The sequence below is a fragment of the Gopherus flavomarginatus genome, chromosome 4 (assembly GCF_025201925.1).
Source record: "Gopherus flavomarginatus isolate rGopFla2 chromosome 4, rGopFla2.mat.asm, whole genome shotgun sequence".
NCBI lineage: Eukaryota > Metazoa > Chordata > Testudines > Testudinidae > Gopherus > Gopherus flavomarginatus.
The window spans coordinates 148,544,539-148,571,079 of NC_066620.1; the positions used below are offsets into that span (position 1 = coordinate 148,544,539).

General features: G+C 43.5%; 1 protein-coding gene across 4 annotated transcripts in view; it reads left to right on the forward strand.

The window, feature by feature from the left end:
- The first annotated feature begins 5,571 nt into the window (after nt 1–5,571).
- RNGTT (RNA guanylyltransferase and 5'-phosphatase) overlaps nt 5,572–26,541 on the forward strand; it is a 392,686-nt gene continuing 371,716 nt past the window's right edge. For all 4 annotated transcript variants that reach the window (XM_050949291.1, XM_050949292.1, XM_050949294.1 and 1 more), the window contains exons 1-2: nt 5,572–6,007; nt 14,636–14,745. In XM_050949291.1, coding sequence (XP_050805248.1) covers nt 5,944–6,007; nt 14,636–14,745 — 174 coding nt within the window. In that variant the 5' untranslated portion in view covers nt 5,572–5,943. The remainder of the gene's footprint in view (nt 6,008–14,635; nt 14,746–26,541) is intronic.

Consider the following 26,541-nt stretch of genomic DNA (forward strand, 5'->3'; position numbering starts at 1 on the left):
GAGTTGTTCTCGTCCCCAGGCGTAAAATTAAGTAACGTATATGTGGGGCTATGGTGCCCCCTAATGTTCTAAAGCAGTGGTTCTCAGACTTTTGCACTGGTGACCCCTTTCACATAACAAGCCTCTGAGTGCGACCTCCCCTTATAAATTAAAAACACTTTTTTATATATTTAACACCATTATAAATGCTGGAGGCAAAACGGGGCTAGGGATGGAGGCTGACAGCTTGTGAATCCCCACATAATAACCTCCTGACCCCGTGGGGGGTCCCGATCCCCAGTTTGAGAACCCCTGTCTTAAAGATTTTTCTTATTTGTTGCAGAGTAATTTGTTGGGGAGCAGCCTGAAATCGGGAGAGCACTGTAATTTTATTTTTATTTTTGGAACTTGTGCCAGAGATGCCAAGAACTTTGGATAGGCACCTCCTCTTAATTTTGCGTAAATAAAAAAAATAAAATAACTTCCCCCTGAAAATATTTTTCTTCCAGTTGCTGGTTTGGGAAAATTATAATTCGTTTCAGATGGTAGGCTGCTTAAGTTAGTTTCCAAATCCATTTTTTGGCACCCAAACAAGTTTCAAAAATACTGAGCACCCACCAGTTCCTTCTTATTTTTATGGGAGCTAAAGGGTGTTCATCTTTTTTGAAAATCAGCATTAATTTGGTGCCTAAAGATGGATTTAGGAGCTGAAATGTATATACCTATTTAAAAAAATCTTATTCTAAATCTTCAAAGTTTATTTTAATTTCAATGATTTTTCCTTCCAACACCATTGCAATGCAAGTGTTATTGGGGTACAATATGACTAGTCTAACAAGTTACAATATTTATTTAGATTTAAATAATATTAAAAGAGCTATACAAAGATCTCCAGTCAACCTGACAATAACAAAAACATAGCAACTACCTAGTTGCAGTAAAAATATATCTACATAATCTACAAAGTCAATCTACCACAATCAAATCATAACAAATTAAGTCAGCCAGCCAGTAAATCAAAGAAAAGTATTTTCTAATCTATACTATTTAAGTTTAAGGTTAGTTAATGGCTTTTCTTCTGTGAGGGAAAACATGGTGGGCTTACAACTTTGGCCAGGCTTTTAGGCCTAAACTTCGGATAAGCTTGTTTCTAGGCTGTGTTGAACTTTGGTTCATCTTGTCTCTGTGTATAAGGGGCAGAGAGGAGGGGGACAGAGTGATGAAAGAGTGATGGAAAAAGATGTGCGTCAAGAGGTAAAAGGAGTCACAGTGGAAAGTTCCCAAAATGGAACAATGGCTTTGTGTGTATAAAGAGCATGAGGGGACAGAGTGATAATGTCCTCAAGTAGCATAATTTGCAGTAGCCAGGCTTATGAAATATATAGCCACAACAGTTGTGTTAGAAAGGTTGCTGACCGCAAATGAACAGACAGTGAGTAACAGGGAGGGCCTAGTGGGTGAGACGCTTGTTTTTGCTTTTGTCCTATATTAATTTTGCAATATATTCCAAATAAGGTAATTAATGTACAATGTGTGTGTAATTTGTCTGTGGTTTTAACCTTTATAAGCTGGCTAGAAATTTACGGAAGGCAGAGCAACTTGCCACCTTGCATGGGGCCATGCTGACTCTCCTTGCATATATGCTTGTATAAAATAAAGGAGCCTCAGGCTGTCTGATCCAAAATCAACCGTGTGGGCAATTTTCCACAAGACTTCTTAGGAAATGACTTGAGATGCACAGTGGAAGAATGCTCCTGTACAAATCAGAAACCACTTAGTGTATGTAATAACGTAGGTGATATAAATCCTGTTGTAGTCTCAGATTAGTGGTTAATCTTTTTGTTTTTTCTTTTCTATATTTGCCAAATTTTTATTGAAGAGGTGGATTAATTTGGGTAGTTTGTAGTAATATACCAATTCTCTGCATTAGTGAAAAAATAGTTATTTATTAACTTTCTTTGGCCTGCATTGCTTTCAGCTCTCAAAACAGTCCCACAGGAAAGATGAAATGTCTCTTTCAAAAACCATTCTGAGTGAGGCTCTTATTTCAATATTAGAATAGAAATAAGAATCCAGATTTCTGTATTTCATCACAGACTTACACAAAGAATGCCAGACTGAAATAGAAGAGTAACAGGCTTGCTGACCTGTGCTACTATAGAAAAGAGCTTTTTCTCTTCATTCAGGCAAAACTCCTTGTTCTGATTTGTTGTCTATAAGTGGCAACAAAACTGAAGTACTTAAGCTAGCTAAGGTTAGTATTTTAAAATAAATATATTAATAGTTATTTTATATTTTTAATTATTTCAGGTTACTGGCCAGATAGGAACTAGCTGATAAGGTTTAAATTGGTGACCACAGTTATGGGTGAAACAGAAATGCCTAGATAAGAGAACATACGTAAGATGCATTTAAGACAGCATTCCCCCAACTTTTCACAGTTGCATTCCTGCTTATCCCTGTCTGTGCCCCTGGGAGTGTGTGTGGAGGCTACTGACAGCGGTAAGGGGGCTGAGGCTGGGGCCACTGGTGGAGGCAAGTCTTGGGCTATGAATGGAGCCATGGCCAGGGCAGGACTGGGAACAGAGATGGTTTTTTTTTTTTTTTTAAATAATTGGAGATATACCAATAGGAGGGACTTTGAAAGGTCATTGAATCTAGCCCCCTGCCTTCACTAGCAGGACCAATTTTTTCCCCAAATTCCTAAGTGGCCCCTCAAGGATTGAACTCATAACCCTGAGTTTAGCAGGCCAATGTTCAAACCACTGAGCTATCCCTCCCCCTGAATTCTGGGAGGCTGGCCCACTGGGCTTCCTCACCTTCCACAGGTAGTAAAAGGTCCTGCCACTTGGCATTACGGTGGAACACAAGGGTGAGGAAGCGAAATGTGTGGAGCATGAATGTGTAGAGTCATTCTCTAGGCATGGTTCGGAAGCGAAATGGCTGCAGCGTGTGCAGCTGGTTCGGGTTGTGGAAAAGAGGGGGTGGGGGCGCTTGCAGGGCAGGGGCCTGATGAAAAGGTTCGGAGAGCCAGAGGTGAGGAGTGAGTGGGGGGCACCCAAGAGGTGGGTGATAAGGCTGCTCCCACCTTCTGGAGCATGAACAGGGGAGTCTTAGGGGTGGAGAGCCCCATGAGCCGACCAAGCACCTGGGGATCCCCCCATTTCCCCTGCTTGTAATCCAGGAGGTGTCTCCTGGTTTCTGCCAGGACCAGCGTTGGCACACTGAGGCAGACTCCGCCACCTGCACACTGGATTGTGTAGCAGCGGCTCTGAATTTAGTTGGAAGCTGGGGCTGGATCGGAGCTGAGGGCAGAACAGGGCTGGGTGGCGATCCTTTCCTGCCCCCCATGGGGGCTGGCCCAGGTCCCGCCCCACTAAATGTTTCTTCACGCCCCCCTAAGTGAGTGCACCCCCCAGTTTGGGGACCTCTGATTTAAGGAGATGATATTTCATAGAGTGGTGAATAAATGGATTGACTTGTTACTGAGGTGATGGAGTCCATAGTATTAATGTACTGATTAAAACAGTGGTTCTTAAACTTTTGTACTGGTGACCCCTTTCAAATAGCAAGCCTCTGAGTATAATCCCTCCTTATAATTTAAAAACACATTTTTATATATTTAACACCATTATAAATGCTGGAGGCAAAGCAGCGTTTGGGGGGAGGCTTGACAGATCGCGACCCTCCATATAATAAACTCAAGACCCCCTAAGGGGTCCCAACCCCATGTTTGAGAACCCCTGGATTAAAAGCTCTTTGGGGCAGCCACTGTCTTTTCAATATATATGCACTCAGTGCCTAGTACAATGACGCCCCAATCCCAAACCAAATATTAAATAAATGTAATAATTAATTTGAGCAAAAATGGATGACTATCTAGAATTTATCAAATTCTATATAAGGATTTATAAAGTGTCAATTACTGGTATCTCTGAATCAGAAGAGGTGGGAGTAATCAGTTCCCACAGTGGGTCCTGATCCTGAACAGGGTTTAGATTTTCTCATAATATAACAAATAATTTTTCTGTCTTCTCCTGGCTCAGCCATGCTTTTTTGGGATGAGAGTATTTCTGAATTCTTCAGTCATAAACGTTTTTTAAATAATTTTATAATTATATGTAGCAGCACAGAGATGTCAGAGTGTCATCACAGTTCTAGGTAAAAAGAGTCCATAATCTATTTGTATTATTATACTATTTTGCAGCTGTGTATATCACTTTGGGCCTAATTCTGTCACCCTTGCTCACCGTACTCTCTGAATAATCCTGATGAAATCAGAACTGTGCCCTTCGTGATTATTCTTTGGTTCTCAGACTCTTTCTAATCTTGATTACAACTTCCAGCACTCAGATTTCATTTTCTCTTTTCCAGATGGTCTCTTGGCACCATCTAGTGCCTGATTGTTGCATGTTCAGCTAAGGAACAAATGGGATCTTAATTTCTATATAGAACAGAGGTGGGCAAACTACAGCCCACAGGCCACATCCGGCCCACGTCCTGCCTTGCCCCTGAGCTCCCGGCTGGGGAGGTGAGTCCCCGGCCCTTCTCCTGCTGTCTTCCTCCCCTGCAGCCTCAGCCTACTGCACTGCCAGTGCTCTGATCTACTGCTCCTGCCAGGCAGTGCGGTGGCATGGCTGGCTCCAGCATGGTAAGGGGGTGAGGAGTTCTGGGGGGCAGTCAGGGGAAAGGGAGCAGGGAACAGTTGGATGGGGTGGAGGTCAGGGAGGGTTGGATAGGCATGTGAGTCCCAGGGGGCCTGTCAGAGGGCAGGGGTGTGGATACGAGTCAGGGCAGTCAGGGGACAGGGAGGGCTGGATGGATTGGGGGTTCTGGAGGGGCAGGCAGGGGACAGGGAGCAGGGGGCAGTTGGACTGGTCGAGGGTTCTGGGGAGGGCAGTCACGGGCTAGGGAGCAGGGGGTGATTGGATAGGTGTGGGAGTCCCAGGGGGCCTGTCAGGGAGTGGGGGTGTGGATAGGGGTCAGGGAACTTAGGGGATAGGGAGAAGGGGGGGTTGGATAGGGGGTGGGGTCCCAGGGGGGTGGTTAGGGGCAGGGGTCCCGGGAGGAGGTGGTCAGGAGACAAGGAGCAGGGTGGGGTTGGATGGGTCAGGGATTTTTCTTTTGTTTTGTGTTTGTTCAGCACCTAGCACAACAGGGTTCAGATCCATGACGAGGCTCCTAGGTGCTATGGTAATACAAATATTAAATAATAATTTAGACTCCAGTCTTGCTTTTGCTCATGTGGAGCCCCCCCCCCCCAACTTTAATGGGATTCTGTGTGGACACAAGGCTCCACACATATGAATCTGATGCAAGGACCAAGTCACAGATTATGACAGCAAGTGTGTGTCTGTGTTTTTTCTAGGGTGACCAGTTACCCCTCTCCTCAAATAAAAGTGTCCCAATTTTTCACACTTGCTAACTGGTCACCCGGTTTTTTTCCCTTCCAGGCTAGCAAGGTTGTTCTATTATTTCCTGGTACAGTAGTAGCACCTAGGAGCCCCATGCACAGCGCAGGCTGCCCTGCGCTAGGTGCTGTACAAACACACCAGCAAGGGAGTCTCTGCCCTGAAGCCGTTACAAGCTAACCGTGAGCAGGAGGCGGGCGGGCGCGCGCTCCTTCTCCCCCTCCCGCAGCTGGCGGGGCTGTACCGAGGAAGCGCGTTTCCCTGCCAGACCCAGGCCCCATCGCGGAACCTAAGCGCCCCCGGGTACCGACCGCCGGATGAGCGAGGACACTAAACGCAGCCGCTCAAGCAACGCCCATCCGCGGCTCGGTCCCAGCCGAGCAGCCCCGGAAGCGGAAGTGACGTGCCTGCCGCGGTGCGTTGTGGGCAGCGGCGGTTGCTGTGGAGTTGGAGCTGAATGAAGCTGCCGCGGGGAAGGGGCTGTTGGAGCCGCTGAGCGGGAAGGAGCCGCGTCCGCAGCCGCCCGGCCCGAGCTCTGTCAGGCAGCGCCGCCATGTCCTACAACAAGATCCCGCCGCGCTGGCTGCGCTGCCCCAGGAGGGGGCAGCCGATGGCAGGTGAGCGGGGCCGGGGTGCTCGGCGCGGGGCGGCCGCAGCTTCTCCGCGCCTCTTCGGACGGGTGTTCGGGGGAGGGGGGACTGGTCTCTGGCCCCAGTGCGGGTGGTGGTAGCCCGGACCCCATCCGCGAGCCGGGTCGGAGCGGGCTCCCCGGGGCTGGGCGTGGGGCGTCGCAGGCACCACCTCTTTCCAGGGGAGCCCTCGGACTAGGCGCCTCTCGGCCCCCTCCCTCCTTTCTAAGTGGCGTCTCGCTACCTTTTCGCTTTTCGCTCCCGTTTTATGCCCCAGCGCTCTCATTCTCCCCCAGAACTGCGCCCTGCCCCCCAGCACAGCACACCTCCTTCCCACAAAGGGCTGGGGGGAAACTGGCCAACATTCACTTCCGCTTCTCTCAGAAATCCTCCTACCTGCAAAACAGTTGTCGCTTTTCGCTCTTGTATCCACCTGGATTGTCGTCCTGGATCAGACGGACCTGCTGTAAAGGGAAACGGACTAACTTTCTGAGATCCTTGTCAGTTTCTGTTTCCAGCAGCAAAGAGCTAAAGGGAAACTGACCTGATCAGTCGCCCTCCCGTTCTTTGAAAAGTAGTTCAGAAACTTTTAACTGGGCGTGAAGTGGCGAAACTGACTGGAGTCGGTTTCTCTTTGTAGCTGGCTGTATGTGCAGATCCTTGAAGCAGTTGCCACTGCTGTGAATGATAAGCTGAATGCAATGGTCTGCATCCTGCCCTGGAGCTAAGAGTTTACTCAACTGCTCTATCCTCTTTTTTCGTAAGCAGCTAATTCCCTTTATCCCCTTCTCCTATCCCCCACCCCTGTACCATAACACAAAGAAATAAGCTAAGGGACTGAAAAGGGGAAAGAGAAGTAATGTTTTTCCTTCTACATCTTACAAACAGACAGACTTCCTTTTCTAGGTTCTAATTCAACATTGGACTTAAATCTATGCTTAACTTTATATCTGTGAGTAGGGGCTGCTCATTTGATTAAAATTAGCCACATACATAACTTTGCTGAGTTAGGGTCATGTTTCCTTCCTTCCCTCCATCATGTTTACTTTTGTTAGTCTCAAGCTCTCTCTTTGTTTTAGTCAATTACCTTTTTTGAGGATCTTTTCAAGGATTTTTTCTTTACTTATCAAGTTTATGTTCAGAATGGGATTAAAAAATGGATTGTTTGTTGCATTTCTACACATTGTACTTCTCTGTTGATCTAGCAGAAGCAGTGAGTGAAATCTTTGGATCAGATCAGATCTGGTTCTCTTACTGGGGATGTGCTATATACAGCAGTGGTTCTCAATCTGTTTACCTTTATAGGCCACTATACAGCTCTCCCTGTAACATAGGCTGCATCTGTACAATATATATAATGCCTGTATGGCACTGAGGATGTGTCACAAGGGCCACAGCTGTGTGCTGATTGGGCTGCAGGTTGAGAACCGCTGATGGTCAGGAACATTGAGATCCCTACAGGATAGGGGATTAAAAAAAGTGTACGATAGATGCTGTGCAGTGGATTAGTAGCATTTAATTTGAGTTCAGGACTAAAGTCTTTCCTGTTTGGAAGGTCTGTGGAGGCAGAACACCTAGTTAGAAATATAGTCATCTAGTCCAGCATCCTGTCTCTGACAGTGGCCATCACAGATGCTTCAGAAATTTCACATTAGGCCGATGTCACCTCCCTGTTAGGTTTTCTGACAGCCAATTTGATCTTCAAGTAACTTTACAAATCCTTTCTGTTTTCTGGCCATGGCAGGAGTATCTGTTGTCACACATACTATTTTTCTGATGTCAATTCCTCATTCTTCAAAACGGTTTACAAAACTTTCCAGTATATCTTCCCCCTTTGTTGTGCCATGCAGGGGTTTTAGGCAACAAAGTTCCTCTTGGATTTCATCGGAAGCACAATACCTTGCAACAACTGCCAAATATGGAACGTTGTTTATATCCATGATCTCATCAACTGCAACACTAAACGCTGCTGTGTCTTTCAATGCAGTCACCTGCTTTTCCTCAATGTTTTCTGCCACTTTAACTGCCCATCTCTGCCAGAAGAGTTGAGAGATGCATAAGTGTTTTATTCTAGATATGATTGTATCTTTATTTGGCAAATCATTGAACAAAATCTCTGAACTGCTGAGACAAACTTTATATATTCCCCATCTGTAAAAGGCTTTCTGTTTTTTGCAATGCACTGTGCAATCTTGTAACTTCCTTCTTCAGCTTGATTTTTACTTAAGCTTTTAAAAACACTGCTTTGCTTCTCATAGGCTGCTACTGTCTTTTTTATTCAGTCTCGTCTGCTTCGTCAAGAAAGGTTTTCTCATGCTTCATTTCAAAATGTCGTCGAACACTTGGTGTGCGACAAACACAAATAGCACAAGTATCAGAGGGGTAGCTGTGTTAATCTGGATCTGTAAAAAACAGCAAAGAGTCCTGTGGCACCTTATAAACTAACAGGCGTTTTGGAGCATGAGCTTTCGTGAGTGAATACCCACTTCGTCGGATGCATGTAATAGCACAGTCCTTTTCAATAAATCCAAATGCATCTGTCCAAGCAGGCTGAAATGAGTGGACATCTAGCTTCGCTTTCTTAGGAACTGCCATTTTGTCAAATGTTCCCTTCAACTGTCAGTGGGAAAAAATGGCGATAGAAGGCAGGCACAAGATCAAACGCAATTTGGTCTGATATAAGCAATTTTAAGATGGGGACGCTGAGCTGCACCCCCTCTTGCCTTGTGTGCAGCCCGCACTGTCCCAGGCTGGGGACAGTGGGGAGACTGCAGAGCACTGATCCAGGGCCAGGAGCAGAGCCCAGGGTGGCCTGCTGGGACTCTAGGCTGGAAAGCAGGCTGAGCAAGGCTAGAGATCTAGAGCCTGGCTGGCAGGAGGTCAGTGTTGGAACCCCAGATCGGCAGCTGAGGTGAGTGGAGCTGGCAGCTGGTAGGGCTGAGCAGGGCCGAAGGCCTGGACCCTATCTGGCAGGGGGCCTGCGCTGGAACTCCAACTAGAAGCAAGGTGAGTGGGGTTGTGGCGGCAGAGACCCTGGCTGGCAAAAGGCCAGTAGTCGGGAGCCCCAGAGCAGCAACTGAGCGGCTCAGCCTGCTGCCGCTCTGGGGTTTTCACCATCGGCTCCTGCCAGCCGGGGTCTCAACCGGCTACCAGCCTGGGGTTTCTTCACCCAGGCCAGCAGTGGGTGCTGATTGGGACCGGCGGCGGGACCCTGCCCGGCAAGGGGCCAGCAGCAGAAATCCCAGAGTGGTGGTGGGCTGAGCAGTTCAGCCTGCACCGCATGCCATCAAAAATCAGCTTGCGTGCCACCTTTGGCACGTGTGCTGTAGGTTGCCAACCCCTGGACTAGAATATTTGCAGTTTTCACTGGTCTTGGGCATTGGGGGAAGGGTTGTAGGCCAGCCTTAGGCATTGTGGGAAATGGGGAGGTCGCAGGACAGCATGGGGGTAGATGAAGGAGCCCTGGCTGAGTTGAAGAGTGGAGCACGGGGAAGATGGGAGGACCTGTGATGCTGGTGGGGAGATGGGAAAACAGGAGAACTCTTGTGCTGCTGTGGGCAGGGCTGATTTGGGGAGTAGAGTACTAGTTGGAGCAGGGGAGGCCTTACAAGCTGCTTCCATACCCCTTGGTTGGCCCCCAGACCAAGCGGAGTACATGATTGTCAGTATCTAGAAATGAAGACCATGAGAATTACATGTATTTTTATACAGTAACTCCTCACTTAGTCATCCCAGTTAACTTTGTTTTGTTGCTGATCAGTTAGGGAACATGCTCATTTAAAGTTGTGCAATGCTCCCTTATAACATTGTTTGGCAGCTGCCTGCTTTGTCCACTGCTTGCAGAAAGATCAGCCTATTGGAGCTAACTGGTGGGGGCTTGGAACCAGGTTGGACTGGCAGCCCCCCCATCAGGTCTCCGTTTCCCTAAGTTCCCTGTGCACTAGCTGCTCAGCAGGCTATCAGTTGCCAGCAGTTCAGCTGTCCCTCTCACCCACTGCCATGTGCTGCTCCTGCCCTCTGCCTTGGAGCTGTTCCTGGGAGCCTCCTGCTTGCTGTGCCAGGGGGGAGGGTGCTAATGTCAGGGTGTCCCCCTCCCCCCATACCCCATCTTCATAGAGCAGGGATACACACAGGAGAGAGTTTTCTGGCAGCAGCGGCTGTCTCAACTTGCTGATCCACTTAAAAAGGCAATGTGCTTAGAGTGGGGTCAGTGTGCTTAAAGGGGCAATGTACATCTGTAGCAATGTGAGACTCACTGATGCAGCACCTCCCACTTCTGCAGTTTGGGAATTAGCTCTTTTCCAGCTTGGAGCACCCTCTGCTGGCCAGTGGCTCACCAGCCTCAGGCCCCTCCATCTCCCTCCTGGTGCCCTTTACCTTGAGGTTCTGCCCCAGCAGTATCCCAACTCTCTGGGTCTCCCCTCCCAGGGAACCCCCAACCCTCTAAACCCACCTTTCCTCAGTGGCTATTGCCAGTCATCATCTAGTCCCTGCTCACTGGGGAAGATGGCAGTCTGTAATGGCCACTCATCATTGGCAAGGGGTTCAGACCAGCTGTCTCTGCCTAAGCCCGGGCTGCAGCCTCTGCAACCTCAGTACCTGTTTTGGCATTTTAGCAAGGCCTGCAGCCTGAGGATTTACCAGGCTGGAGCACCGCAGCTCCTCCTGTCTTTCCCCAGCTCTGCTCCGTTCCCCTGTGCCCTGAGCTCCCAGGCAACCAGGTCCTTCTCCCTCCAAGGCTGGAGAGAGACTCTTCCAGTTCCTGGTTTACAGCCCTTTTTTTAAGGCCAGCTGTGGCCTGATTGGGGCGTGGCCCCACCTGTGGCTGCTTCTCCAAAAAACACCTCTCACGAGTACTGTAGTGCAATCTTTTTATCATGAAAGTGCAGATTTTTTTGGTTACATAACTGCTTTCAAAAACTGAACAGTGTAAAACTTTTGAGCCTATAAGTCTACTCAGTCCTACTTCTTCTTCAGCCAGTTACAAAGACAAACAAGTTTGTTTACATTTGCGGGAGATGATGCTGTCTGCTTCTTGTTTACGATGTCACCTGAAAGTGAGACCAAGCGTTTGCATGGCAGTTTTATAGCCGGCATTGCAAGGTATTTACGTGCCAGATATGCTAAACATTCATATGCCCCTTATCCTTCAGCCACCATTCCAGAGGACATGCTTCCATGGTGATGACGCTTGTTAAAAAAATAATGCATTAATTAAATTTGTGACTGAACTCCGTGGGGGAGAATTGTATGTCTCCTGCCTTGTTTTCCCCCCATTCTGCCATTATTTCATGTTATAGCAGTCTTGGATGATGTTCATTTTAAGAATACTTTCTCTTCAGATTTGACAAAACGCAAAGAAGGTACCAATGTGTGATAGCTACATTATTTGACCCAAGGTGTAAGCATTTGAAGTGCCTTCCAAAATCTGAGGGACAAGGTGTGGAGCATGCTTTCAGAAGTCTTGAAAGAGCAACACTTTGGTGCAGAAACCACAGAACCCGAACCACTAAAAAAGAAAATCAGCCTTCTGCTCTTGGCATCTGACTCAGATGATGAAAATGAACATGCGTCGCTCCGCACTGCTTTGGATTGTTAAAAGAACATAAGAACAGCCATATTGGGTCAAACCAAAGGTCCATCTAGCCCAGTATCCTGTCTTCCGACAGTGGCCAATGCCAGGTGTCACAGAGGGAATGAACAGAACCGGTAATCCTCAAGTGATCCATCCCCTGTCGCCCATTCCCAGCTTCTGGTAAACAGGCTAGGGACACCATCCCTGCCCATCCTGGCTAGTAGCCATTGATGAACCTATCCTCCATGAATTTATCTAGTTCTTTTTTTAACCCTGTTGTTATCTTGGCCTTCACAACATCTTCTGGCAAGGAGTTCTGCAGGTTGACTGTGTTGTGTGAAAAAATACTTCCTTTTATTTGTTTTAAACCTGCTGCCTTTTAATTTCGTTTGGTGGCCCCTAGTTCTTGTGTTATGAGAAGGAGTAAATAACACTTCCTTATTTAGTTTCTCTGCACCAGTCATGATTTTATAGACCTCTATCACAGCCCCCTTTAGTCGTCTTTTTTCCAAGCTGAAAAGTTCCAGTATTATTAATCTTTCCTCATATGTCAGATGCCCCATACCCCTAATAATTTTTGTTGCCTTTTTCTGAACCTTTTCCAATTCTGATATATCTTTTTTGAGATGAGATGACCGCATCTGCACGCAGTATTCAAGATGTGGGCACCCCTATGGATTTATGTTGAGGCAATATGTTATTTTCTGTCTTATTACCTATCCCTTTCTTAATGGTTCCCGATGTTCTGCTTGCTTTTTTTGACTGCCGGTGCACAATGAGTGGATGTTTTCAGAGAACTATCCACAATGACTCCAAGATCTCTTTCTTGAGTAGTTACAGCTAATTTAGACTCCATCATTTTGTATGGATAATTAGGATTATGTTTTTCAGTGTGCATTACTTTGCATTTTTCAGTATTGAATTTCATCTGCCATTTTGTTGCCCAGTCCCCCATTTTTGAGAGATCCTTTTTTAGCTCTTTGCAGTCTGCCTGGGACTTAACTATCTTGAGTAGTTTTGTATCATCTGCAAATTTTGCCACCTTGCTGTTTACTCCTTTTTCCAGATCATTTATGAATATGTTGAATAGGACTGGGCCTAGTACAGGCCCTCTCTCCATTCTGAAAACTGACCATTTATTCCTACCCTTTCTTTCCTATCTTTTAACCAGCTACCAATTCATGAGAGGACCTTCCCTGTTATCTCATGATTGCTGACTTTGCCTAAGAGCCTTTGGTGAGGAACTTTGTGGAAGGCTTTCCAAAAATCTAAATGCACTATATCCACTGAATCCCACTTGTCCACATGCATGTTGACCCCCTCAAAGAATTCTAATAGATTGGTGCGGCATGATTTCCCTTTACAAAAACCATGTTGTCTTTTCCCCAACAAATTATGTTCATCTATGTGTTTGACAATTTTGTTCTTTATTATAGTTTCAACCAGTTTGCCCACTGCTGAAGTCAGGCTTACCTGCGTGTAATTGCCGGGATCATCTCTGGAGCCCTTTTTTAAAATTGGCATCACATTAGCTATCCTCCTGTCATTTGGTACAAAAGCTGATTTAAACGATGGGTTAAAGACTACAGTTAGTAGTCCTGCAATTTCACATTTGAGTTCCTTCAGAACTCTTGGGTGAATACCATCTGGTCCTGGTGACTTATTACTGTTTAGTTTATCAATTTTTTCCAAAACTTCCTCTAATGACACCTCTATCTGGGACAGTTCCTCAGATGGGTCACCTAAAAAGAATGGCTCAGGTTTGGGAAGCTCCTTCACATCCTCAACTGTGAAAACGGATGCAAAGAATTCATTTAATTTCTCCACAATGGCCTCATCGTCCTTGAGTGCTCCTTTAGCATCTTGATCGTCCAGTGGCCTTGCTGGTTGTTTAGCAGGCTTCCACTTCTGATGTACTTAAATTTTTTTTTTTGCTATTACTTTTTGAGTCTTTGGCTAGCTGTTCTTCCAAAAACATTTTGGTGTTCACATGGCACTGTTGTGGCCAGTGTCGCAAGATATTATCAAGCAGAAGCTGTCATCAGCATGGACACGTCCTCTGGAATAGTAGTTGAAGCACGAAGGGACATATGAATCTTTAATGCATCTGGCATGTAAATATCTTGTGACGCCAGCCACAACAATGCCATGTGAACACCTGTTCTCACTTTCAGGTGACATGGTAAACAAGAAGCGGGCTGCATTATTGCCCATAAATGGAAACAAACTTGTTTGTCTGAGCTATTGGCTGAACAAGAAATAGGACTGAGTGGACAATTTTACATTGTTTTATTTCTGAGTGCAGTAATTTTTTTTTTTTACATAATTCTACATTTGTAAGTTCAACTTTCATGATAGAAATTGCATTACAGTATTTTTATGAGGTGAACTGAAAAATATTATTTATTTTGTTTCTTACAGTGCAAGTATTTGTAATAAAAATAAATATAAAGTGAGCACTGAACACTTTGTATTCTGTGTTTTTGTAATTGATTTCAATTACATTTGAAAATGTGGAAAACATCCAAAAATATAAATAATAGTTTAAATAATTTTTTAGTTCCTCTACTGCAGTGTTTCCCAAACTGTGGGTCCCAATCCACTAGTTGATCCCAGGAAGGTCCTAGATGGGATGCCAGATCCAGGTTTGATTAACCCATCTCTGGGCCCTAAGAAAACATACGCTTCTCCTGGCCCCATGCAGAGTAGAGACCCCAGTGGGGAAGGGGAGGTTGGAGAGTGAGCCATCTCTGCACTTTCCCCACGCTGGTGGTTCCTGTCCTGTGCTCCTGAGCCCGTCCTTTTTACTCCAGGTATTGCGACCTAATGCGTGGTGTTGCAGTGCCACTCAGGTTAGGCCAGGCCATCCCTCCATAGTGATGTAGGGGCAGCAGGCCAAATTTCCCTGAACTTGTTTTTAATTAAATTTGTTAGGTTATTGCTGAGCCTCTGTGAAGCTGTTCTTCATATAGCTTTAAAATAACTTGTGTGTATATGTATGTGTATGTATACATACAATAAACTTTTATTTTATTCTATAGGGAAGTTTTTGCCTTTGAAGACAATGTTAGGAACAAGATATGATGAACAGGTTGCTGAAGAGAATCGCTTCCATCCCAGTATGCTGTCCAACTATTTAAAGAGTCTGAAGGTAAGATAACATTTTAAATATATAAAAAAAATAGATTTTCTTCAGCATGCATATGTAATAGAGGGTTTCTGTTGGACTATTGGTAGGAAAAAAATCACAAATACTGTAATTTTCCCACACGTTTTTTCTGTTTCTCTATAGGATCCTAGCTTTCATAAAAAAGCATTAGTTTTAATAGTAAAATGGTAGTTGCCCTCATAATCCAGCATTGCTCAAAATTCTGCAGCTAAAGAATTGCATCAAGAGAAGTGTGAACTCATTTTTTCTTTTTATCGTCACCCGCATCTCAATGAGATGCTAATATCATTGTCAAGCTGCAGCCAGTTTAAATGTTAACAGTATTACAGATAATATGCACGTACATACATCTCTACCCCAATATAACACTGTCCTCGGGAGCTAAAAAATCTTACCGCGTTATCAGTGAAACCGCATTATATCGAACTTGCTTTGAACCACCGGAATGCGCAGCTCCGCCCCCCCCCCCAGAGCACTGCTGTACCGCATTATATCCAAATTCGTGTTATATCGGGGTAGAGATGTAATTATAAAGTTGAAGTGTTTCCCTTTGCGCTGAATGCCCTTAAAAGCAAGGGTAAGTGGCGTTTCGGACATAAATGATAGACTTCTTGTGTAGTAGGTCCTGACTTCCAGACATATCAGTTTCTGCTGTGTGTGATGCCCCAGTGTGCATTATATTTTTACCCCAACCATGGAATCTAGCTTGATCATGGAACAAACCTATATCTTAGATGGTAAGGGAAAGGCTTTTTTTTCAGTGTAGTGTGTTTTTTTGCAAAGTGTTGTTTAAAACATTTATCTCAAAAGTTTTGTAGAATAGCATTCAAACTATGCAAAACAACATGCAATTCAGCTTAAAAGTGAAAATAATACGCCTTACTTCCTTCTGGCAGGGTGACTCCATGTTCCATCAAGAGTTTGTGGTACGTTCTTTATAACCAATCCAGTGTATTTGGGTGTACCACTGAGTATATGCTTTATTAGGCTAGAGGGTAAAAGGTGTGTTTTTAAAAGAAATTGAATTACCGACATTGATATTAAAAAAAAAAAAACAAACCAAAAAAACCCTCACTTTTTTAAATTTAGCATTGTCTAAACAGAGAAGTTGCACCAATTTAACTTGAATCCAGTTATAAACAATTTTGTTAATCCAGCGCAAAACCCTACATAGACATTTATTTCAGTTTGAGGGATATATTTATATTAATTTAGCTTAAGATTACAAACAGGTTTATGTTCATTTGTGTGTCTATGCAGCCTTTTGCACTTGTTAAATAGATTTTAAATCACGCTTTTAGTTAAACTGGTGCGACTCTGTAGACATTCCTAGAGGGAACTAGGCCAAGTAAATCTGGAATTATGGACTTGTAAAATAGGAAAAGAAACTTGCCAGTTCAACTGAACTCTCCTACAGCCCTTTTTGTGAGGGATAGATATACTGGATTTTATTCTCTCCATGTGTATGCCAGTTATGGTGAAAGAGTGGCAATTTAGGAGCAAGCTTGTTTGGAGATCCAAGCAATTAAAAAAACAGAACTCTTCTCTTACTATTGCTTCCAAAGTCTGCCTGTCTGCTTATGAACTTATCTATGTAGATTTTTGTCTTCCTAATATAGGCTTCTCTGCCCACTCATTCTTCAAAGTTGAACTTTGCTCTCGCAATGCTTAGAAGTGACCTGCAAAGTAATTTTTAGGAAATGCTCTTGATCATCATAAAGGAGTTAAAAAAAAAAAAAAATCCAAAACCAACCCCCTGAAAGATTATTTTAGGAGGGGAAGGTTGAAAGGAGATTTGAAGTTTGGAATTCTCCCTGCTTCTTCATCCTTGTCACTTATTTCATTTGGTCTTGTGGGTAAGGCACAGAACTGAGAATAAGATTATTTGGGCTCCAGCTTTGTTGCAGACTTTATGTATCACTTTGAACAAAATATATAAATCTCAGTCTGTTTATTAGTCTTTAAAATTGGAATAACACTTATGCATGGGTGCTGAGGCTTATTTAATAAATGGTCTTATTGGGGTCAGAAACAATGCTGAACGATGTTGACTACAGAAACTAGGAACTCTAATGATTAAGTAAATCTTTCTTTCAAACTATCGTATAATTGCTTAATTCCATTTCAGAGGATGAGTACAGAATTCCTTGGTTTCATTGCTACACAGAGAATTTGTCAAAGGTTGTTGTGAAGCAAATTGGTTTATACCTTTCCAATAGCAGCTCAGCGTATGTATTTGTAACCACCAGTTTCCCATGTGCCAGGGGAGTAGAATATCTCTAAGTATGCTTTTTAGATGGTTGTATACTATGTGATACAGCAGGAGAGTGGTAGATGGGAAGTATATAAGCTGTAGGATGATCAAGGCCTTATACCCTGTGGACTAGGGAAAGGTTACTACAGTGTAATTGGAGCACCTGGACCCAATTAAGGCCCTGCCCAAGACCTAATAAAAACTCCCTGCTTCAGTCAGACAGGGAGTGGGAAGGAGAGCTGACCAGAGTTTAGAGGAGTATTGCTGTTAGCCGGAGGACCAGAGTACCAGGGGAAGGGAAACCCTATCCAAACAGAGCAGAGGGACTCCCCCTGCACAGAGGACTGAGGGAAACCAGACCCAAGGAGGGAGAGGGTAAGCATCCCATGAAACTGAAGGGGCTAGGATCCGGAGTAGGAGAGCAGACCTGGGTCTCTTCCCTGCTCCCGTCTCTCTCTCTCTCTCCCCTTCCCCCTCCCACCAGGGCACTAGCGGAGCCAACAGCACACAAGAAGAGGAGCAACAGACCACCTGACCCACCACATCAAGAAAAAGCGCGGGATCTGCCAGAGTAGTGTTGGCCATTTGCCACACCTGGTAGATGTAGCCATATGGTTCCAAAGGCAACCCCATTTGCAAGTACACCTGAAATATGGGTTCCAAGATTCTTGTTTTGTAAAGGCTTGTCATGAACTATAGAATTTTGCAGATTTTGAATGTTTTTCAAATTTCTGTTTTGTGTTTTTTTTGTTTGTTTTTGCCCTTACAACATGTAAGAATATAAAGGAAAATGAAATGCCCAGTAGATGCGGTCCTCACTTGTGTGTTGCACAAAATGGAATTATTTTGCTAGCTTTTTAAAGCTTTCTAATGCTCCTGGTCACAAATTTAAGAACTTAAAGTAAGAGTGTGTTGAGTCCGCCCATTTTGTGTTCAACTTGTGCCTGAATCAGTTGTCACTGAAGCTGTTGTGATTCTGTTCTATTTGTAAGAAAACCAACAGTCAGAATCGGCTAATCATACAGTTATTGGCATGAGGGCCATCGTTTTGACTGTTTAGTTCACAAGTGATAAGCAAAGTTCTGTCTGTGTAATTAATCCCACAAACACTTTTAATTGTTCAGAGCCACAATGTTGCTTCTACTAACTAAACATCTGCCATTTGAAAGTATGTGGATATTGGCACTCTGAAACTTGCCAGTATATTTAATAGGCAGAAGATTACTTAGGATCATCATATCTCAAGAACAGCAGTTTAGCAATAAACACAATAATGGATGAGTATGTAGCTGGAAAATAGATTATGTAGTGGCAAAGAGAATTTTCCATAGACAGTTGTTAACCAGCTTGCTTTAATTTGTTGAGTATTTATACTTTCAGCAGCTGATCAGATTACTGGAGCCTGGTTATCACCACCTCTCCACACTTCTCTCTAATATGTATGGGAAATTTTAGCAGAACGTTATGATTCTGATTTTTAAAACCGTGAAATGCTATTAGATTACTGGAGATGTTTGGTGATAGTGATTCCAAAAATAATTAAGACAACCTCTAAATGACTAAGACTTAAAAAAACACCTTTCTATATGGGCAGAATATTCTGTAATAGCTGACTGTGCGGTTTCTTGTCCTCTCCTCTGAAACACATGCTACTGGTTACTGACTGGCTGGATGTCGGACTAGGTGGAACAGTGGTCTGATAATGGTATGGCAACTACTGTGTTCCAGTACTACATAGTTTTTTCTCAGTAACACTTGGAATAGACAGGAACATCCACAAGAACAGTTCTTTGCTGCATTGAGAGGCTTTTGACAACATATATGCAGAAACCACAATTTAAGGCCTTATTGGGCATGCTTAATAAATAATAGGTTTCCAAAGATCGCATCTGTATAGTGGTCTGAGATGATAGAGCTAACATAATAAAAGCTTTGGGTGACAAATTTGCATGAGTTGTGATGTTTCTCATGCTGCAGCTCTGTGTCAATAATTTATTGCCAGAACTACTCTTTGTGGACATTCCTGGTTTACATCCCAGAATTTGCTCACACTAATGTTACTCTTCCATCTGTAAATTGCATCATAGAAGGTATGCTAGGCATGATTGATTGAAGATGCTATGATTTGATGAAATGTCAATTACAAAATACTTAATTGCCTTCCGGAAAATAGCTGTACTTTTAATATTCTCCTGATGGCTGTAGCCAGGAGGGCCTTGCAAAAATTGGGGTGGATAAAAATCAATGTTTTAAAAAAAAAATCAAATAAATTAATTTAAATTTAAAAATTCCAGACTTTTTTGATAAAATGCTTTTTGAGGAAAAAACCTGTCTAAAGATCATTTTAATTAAGATACATTATAGCTGAACGCTATCTCATCATGGAATAGGGATTATAAATTCTAATTTTCTAGTATGAGACAATCTATTCATGTAATTTTTAAGAAAAGTTTTGTAAATGAGTTCCAATAGTTCACGGATTAGGGATCCAATTTTATGGGGTTCCAGAGGCTTCTGTACATAATATTTAGGTTAATTTTTCTATCTACCCAATGGGACTTAGTGCTCAGTCTGGAAGATACCATCAGAGATGCTTAGGTTTGTAGTTCTCAAACTGTGGATTTGTGTCTCCAGAGATAACATGCTTGTTAACAGCAAAAGTGATTTTAAATAAATAATATATAGAGGTGAGAAATATATAGAGATGAGACCTCAACCCTATTTTCCCTCTGCAAATTTGTGTATATAGTCAATCCCTTATCTTTCTCTAAAAGTGTAAAGTTTCAAAAAGTTCAATGAATAGAAGATTGTTGGGGGCGGAATAGATCTGGACAAGGAGAAGTCTGGAGATAAATATGAGAAGGGAGGGACAGGCAGTAGAAACAAAAGTGAAACTGTTTGAGCAGCGCATGCCAGAAGTCTTGAGGTCTTGCTGAGTGTAGCCTTTATTGATTTGCGATCCCCCATACCATTTTCTCCCTTGAAGGGAAAACCTATAATGGCAGCAGGCGGTAAAACAGACCCAATTTGGAAATATTTTAATGAAGATCCTTTACCTGTGGGTAAGACAGACATGTGTGCCAAATGCAAACAGTGCAACAAAGAAATGCAAGGCCTGGTTGTCCGAATGAAACAACATCATGAAAAGTGTTCCTTCTCAGGAGGAAGCTGCGTTAAAGATGATGAAAGGAACATGTCTGAACATGCAGGATCTTGAGGCTGGTAAACTTTTTTTATTTCATACTTTTTTTTTTCTTAAGGCCTGCCTGTCTTCCTTCTGGACTACTCTTGAATTCTCATGTTTGAGCAAAAATATGGTTGTGACTCTATGGTACTAGCATTTTAGATGCAGGAGTGATTAAAAAACCAATAGCTGAAATAGGCAGATCTTCCTTTTACAATTTCACATTTAAAGTAGTACTGAGTGTCAGTGAATACAATGAGTAATACTAAATGAGCAGTATGGTAGTAATGATTAAATAACCACATTGATTTATTTTGTTTAGGAGAATCCATCCTCAACATACAGGATTCTGAAGACTATTCACCTTCAAGATCACCATCATTTTCTATAGTTTCAGAGTTATCTGCCAATGATGGTGTTTCAGTCACATCATGTATGTTACATAGCCACAGTATATCATCTGTAGCAAAAAGAAAAAAAAAAATCTCCCTCATCCAGAAACAACTATAGATAAGTTTCTAATAAGAACCAGCAAATTACAAAAAGAAGAAATTGATGAAAAAAATTGCCCAGTTTGTTTATGCAACAAACTCTCCTTTCCTTACAATTGAGGAACCGCACTTCATTAGCGTGGTTCAGTCATTAAGACCAGGATACAGTCCACTCAACAGAGTAGATGTCGCAGGGAAATTGCTGGTATGTGAAAGAGAAATTGAGCAGTGTGAAAAAGGTCTAGAGGGTAAAATTGTTAACTTGAGTCTTGTTGGGTGGAGCAAAGTCCACAGTGATCCTGTTGTATGTGCTTGTTTGACAATAGAAGAAGGGAATGTCTTTCTTACAGAAATGATGCATCAGGAAATGTGCACACAGCAGAATACTTACAAGAAGTAGCAGTAAAAGCTATAACAAACTGAACAAAAATTAAAATGTCTAGTATGCAGCATGGTCAAGGACAATGCTGCAAATGTATCCAAGATGAAAATAAATTTGTAAGAGAGTCCCAAGCTAATAACATATGGTTGCAGTGCTCATTTGATGTACCTCCTAGCCAAAGACTTAGTGTTCCAGAAATAAGGTTAATGTTGTTGAAATTGCAAAATACTTCCATAACAACCACTTTGCAGCAGCTGCTCTGAAAAAAGTGGGAGGAACCAAGCTAACTCTCCCACAAGACGTGCGATGGAACTCAAGGGTGGACTGTTTTGAGCACTATATCAAGAAACTGGCCTCAACTGATGACAGTTCGTGAACAAAATTGTGAAAAAATAGATGGCAGTGTCACAGCCAGAGTTCCCAACATTGGGCTTAAGAGAAATGTTGAACACATGCTGAGTACCCTGAAGCCTATTTCTGTAGCCTTGAACAAAATTCAGGGAAATAGCTGTTTTATTGCTAGTTTTCTTGCAAATATTCTCAATACTCGGTACCAGGGTCAAACCTTACCTGCTGAAGAAGAGAAGTTGCCTATGACATGGATATGCAGAAATCATCCCTCCATAATGCCAACTATAATAAACTTTAGAGCTGAGAATGATCCATTTAAGAAATATGTGTTTGCTGATGATGTTTTAAAGAAAGTCAAACCAGTGAATTGGTGGAAGTCACTTAAGCACTTGGATTCAGAGACTGTGGAAGTGATAATCTCACTTTTAACAGCAGTAGCTTCTTCTGCCAGTGTAGAAAGAATATTTTCTTCCTTTGGACTAATTCATTCCAAATTGAGAAATCGTTTGGGACCTGAAAAAGCGGGAAAGCTTGTTTTTTCTTTTCCAGATTATGAACAAACAGGAAAATGAAGATGACTGAGTTAGCTGCAGAAGCCAATATTTTAAATTTCTCATGTTGACCTGGCTGACATAGTCAATTTAATTTTTTTTTAAATTTCATGTAGTTATTTAAGTTAAAAACAATTTTAACAAAAATAAACCTGATTTTAAAAAACTTGAATGTTTAAATTAAAAAATTCATATGCTGTTTCTTTTGTTAAAATATTATGTTTGCTGTTGAAGAAAAAAATCCAGAATGCATAATGATGTTTTAGTTAAATAAAACAATTTAAATGTTTGTCTGGTCATGGTCTCCTTCTAATGCAGCATGTCAAGAAAATCTTCCAAATATTAATGATTAATTTGTTGAATTGGAGATAGTTCATCTCCCAATGACTTCATAAATATCTGCTTCAATTACCTTGGGTAAATTAAATAACCAAACAATCATTTGTTATCTAATATAGCTGTAAAACTAATCTGAAAAGTTCTCAAAATAAATCACTTAAAAAACATAGTATGTACCTTCTAAAAATGAAACCTACATCTATCTCTGAAGTGTGAAGAATATGTATTAAGATTATAATAACCAACAGGAATGCACTTTTATGTAGAAATCCATGATTAAATCGAGTCTTCCTGACTCGTGATTGAAATCATGATTTAAATCAATTTGATTTAAATCAAATCCACCCTGGCAAAAATAGATTCAAATCTAGAGCCACTTTGGGGACAAACGTTTGGGACAGTGACCAAGATAGTATCACTCTGGTGATTCTCTCTGGAGCACTGACATTTTATGGACACTCATTTCCACAGCAGGCCAAAGCAGCTGAGCTACAAAAACACATTTCAGAATCTATTTCATACAATTCTATTTCAGCCCTGTCAGTCAGAGCAAGGGTATTATATGTGCATGTGTACTGCAACTGGTGCTTCAGCAGGAACTGAAACAGTTTTTCTTACTCCTGTAGTACTTGTTTTTCTAGCCCTGTTAAACTGTGAGATACTGAAATGTAAAATAGATATCTGATATTGTTTATTACCCATACTCTAATTAAATTACAATGTGATTGGAAGGGTGGTAATCTAGTTTTCAGGTGATATAGACAAGGCCCTGTATCCTGTAGCATATCAGACATAAATTATGACAGGCACCCTTTTGATCCACTGCTGCTTGAAGTGCATGAAGATCAAGGGGTGATCGGAGGGACCAAGGAGCTCCACTTCTGTATGCTTAAAGAGGTACACAGGCAGTGAGAGAGACTAATCGATCAGAAGCGCTAGACTTCTGGGGTCTTCTCCCAAGCAGACTTCGTTAGTTCTTCTGCTGTGCAAATTAGGAGCAAAGCCCCCAAGTACTTGGTGACAATGTGGCTCTGAAGTCTGCAGCAGTGTTCCAGTGAACAAACTAAAATTTCTTGGTCAAATTGAAACAAAATTTAAAAAGTGATTTTTTTTTTGAAGTGAGTGAAACATGAGGAGAAAATTATCCATAAAAAGTATTATTTGTGCTTATATATTTTGATTAAATTCCTTTTTATGTTGGCTACAAATTTTTGTATTGAAAACTCTTAACTGCATTGTGGAAGTCGTTTGGGGGATCATGGGAAGTTTTTGAAATTTTGAAAGTGACTTTTGAGGCTTCTTGTTTCCAGGAAGAAGTGGGAGACAAGTCTGGATTTTGTCACTTAAGTGTCAGTTGAAACCTTTTTGTCCTGAAATGAGGATGTCTCCTTGTTCCCTCTGTTTTGGGTAGAGGTACAGTGGAACCTTCAGATTTTGGCGATTGGCTTGAATTTTTTGTTCCTCCACTGCTTCAACACTTGACAAAATCTGCTTGCCTCACTACATCCAACAATGAGAGAGAAGCTCGTTGTTCTTTGAGTGGTGGTCCCTATTTATATTCCAAACGTGTGTGCACAGGTGCGCCATTGCTGGAATGGGAAGATTTTCTTAGCAGTATCCATTGTCCCGCATGTACATCTCTTCGTGTCTCAGTTGCGGTTATATTAGGTCATGTGAGTCGACGCCTTTTCAGTTCCCTCTTAACTGCCGCATTGTCGGAATCAGAATCCCAGTTCCTCTGCAATCATAGTTCAACTATGAGAGCATTTTAGTCTGTTTGTATATAGTAGTTATTTGTTTTTTTCTTCTATGGTTAGCTGTAAATAGTTTTGTGTAGTATTAGTTAGTATTCATCGCCCTGGTTGGGCTCCCCAGGGACTCTGTCCTGCATTCCAGGGTTCAAAAACTGAGCTTTGTGTCCTCGCTCGTTCTCAGTGAGCGATGAGTACCAGTGTTGTATCTACTGTCTTGGGGAGACTCATCTCGCTGCCCACTGCAAGATCAGTGTGTTCTTCCCACTGCGGACCTGGGAAGCGTGACAACTTTGCCTCTGCAAGGTCCTTATGGAGGCGGCTCTCTGGCCACATTCACACTCTAATGTGGGACTGGTAGAGCTATTGGTGCAGCGCCCTTCACTGCTAGTGAGTGCTCCGCTTAGCACATCCCACGCCCTGGATACGGTTGTATTGACGGTGCAGGACAAGCCCAAGAATGAGAGCCAAAAACATTCCCTCCACGAGCCAGACTGGGCAAAAACTTGTGCATGGACCTTGCCGCACCACTGCCTAAGCTTCCTTGCTCCAAGGGTAAGATGAAGAAGGAGGAGGACCTGGCAGTACCACAGACCACTGTAGTGGCTGCCCACCTGGAACGCTTTCCGGGGCACTTGCTGCGAGTGTCTCCATGCCCATCGGTTCACTTGGCACTGCAGACACCACCACGCTCCTCGGTTCTCACAGAAAAATTCACTAGACCCCACGATTCTGTGAGCCCACTTCTTGAACTGCTCTATCCCCCTTCTCTGCTGCTCACCATGCACGAGCCACCCAATTTGGTGGATGAACTGCTCCTGCTTCAGGAGGGGCAATTCCAGGTAGTGTGTCATGGATGTCCGTACCAACGACTCCACTGCTCCTGGAAGCTTCATTGGACTCTGATGGGTTCTCTGAGCCAGAACCGACATTCTCCTCCACCTCGAGGAGAAGCTTGGACTCCTGTGTCCAGACATCTCACCCACTAGCATATGACCCAGCACCTCCCATATTCCCCAAGCCCTGGCCACATTGGGATTCATATCAGTGGCTCAGCCAACTTTCTCAAGCATCATTCCCTTCTGCCCTGGACCTCACACCGGAACCACTGGGCTCTGAGGAAGAAATAGAGGCAGAACTGGTACTACCGGTTCCTCCAGTCTCTATGGCCGCTTTGTCTTCTCTGGATGATACCTTTATACTCCCTTGCCCTCTTGCCTCCTGATGACCATAAGTAGTATCAGGACCTGCTGCACAGGGCAGCCACAAACCTAGGCATACCGTTGGAGGAGGTACATGACCAGCACCGCTAACTGCTGAACATCCTTCAATCCCAGGGAGCATCATGTGCATTGCTGCCCCATCAACACTGCTTTCCTCCAACCTGCGAGAGCAGTCTGGCACAGCAGCTTCCTGTGCCCCTATGCCAAAACAGGCAGAATGCAGGTATGTTGTGCCAGCTAAGGGGTCAGATTTCTTCTTTTCCTACCCACCCTCCAGTTCCATTGTGGTGCTTGTGGCAGCAGAACCCGCCTGCCAACACAAGCAGAAATTGACTCCTCTGGAGTGGGCAGCCAAGTGCCTAGACCTTTTGGACAAGAAGGTCTACTTCTCAGCAGTTTTGCATTGTGGACTACCAGGCTCTGCTGCCAAAGTATGATTTCAACAGCTATGCCAAGCTAGCAGAATTCTTGGACGATGTGCTGCAGGACAAGAAACAGCACTTCCATGCCCTCATAGAGGAAGGCAACCTGGTGGTCAAGGTAGGCCTTGAAGTAGTGGTTGATGCCACGGATATGTCATCCTGTTCCCTTGCCATGGGCATAGTCATGCAACACAACTCTTGGCTGCAGTCCTCCGGCTTTCTGTGGGAGATACAGACCTCCGTATAGGACCTACCCTTCTATGAGGACAAGCTCTTCTTAGCCAAGATGGATGAGTCCCTCCACTCCCTGAAGGACTCAAGAGTGACACTCCAGTCCCTTGGGATCTACACCCCAGCATCCCATCACAAACAGCAGCAGAAACCCTTCTGTCCTTGGCAGCACATAACCTATCCTCCCTACTATCACTGGCAGAAAGAACCCCCATGGAGGCAGCACTTTTTATAGTGCCTCTGGCCTGTGGCCCCAGCTGAAGCCACCTCCTCTACAGTGACACACTGATGGAATCCCCGGTGTATAACCTGGAACTGTGGGACGACTGTGCCCCTGTAACTTTCCAGCCTGGGCTATGTCAGTGACAAGCAGAAAAACCCCTCCCAGATACTGTGGTCATTCAATCATCAGCATGTGGAGCCCCACACCCAGCTAAAATGCATGAATGCTCCCTGAGACAGTTGTGAATCTGAGAAAGAGAGAGGCACCAGCCAATCACCCCAACCTTGTAGCCCAGAAATATAGTGTCTTACACTGCTCAAGACTCCTTTGGACAGTGCAAGCTCACTAATTAGTTCACCACTCCAGCAAAAGGATA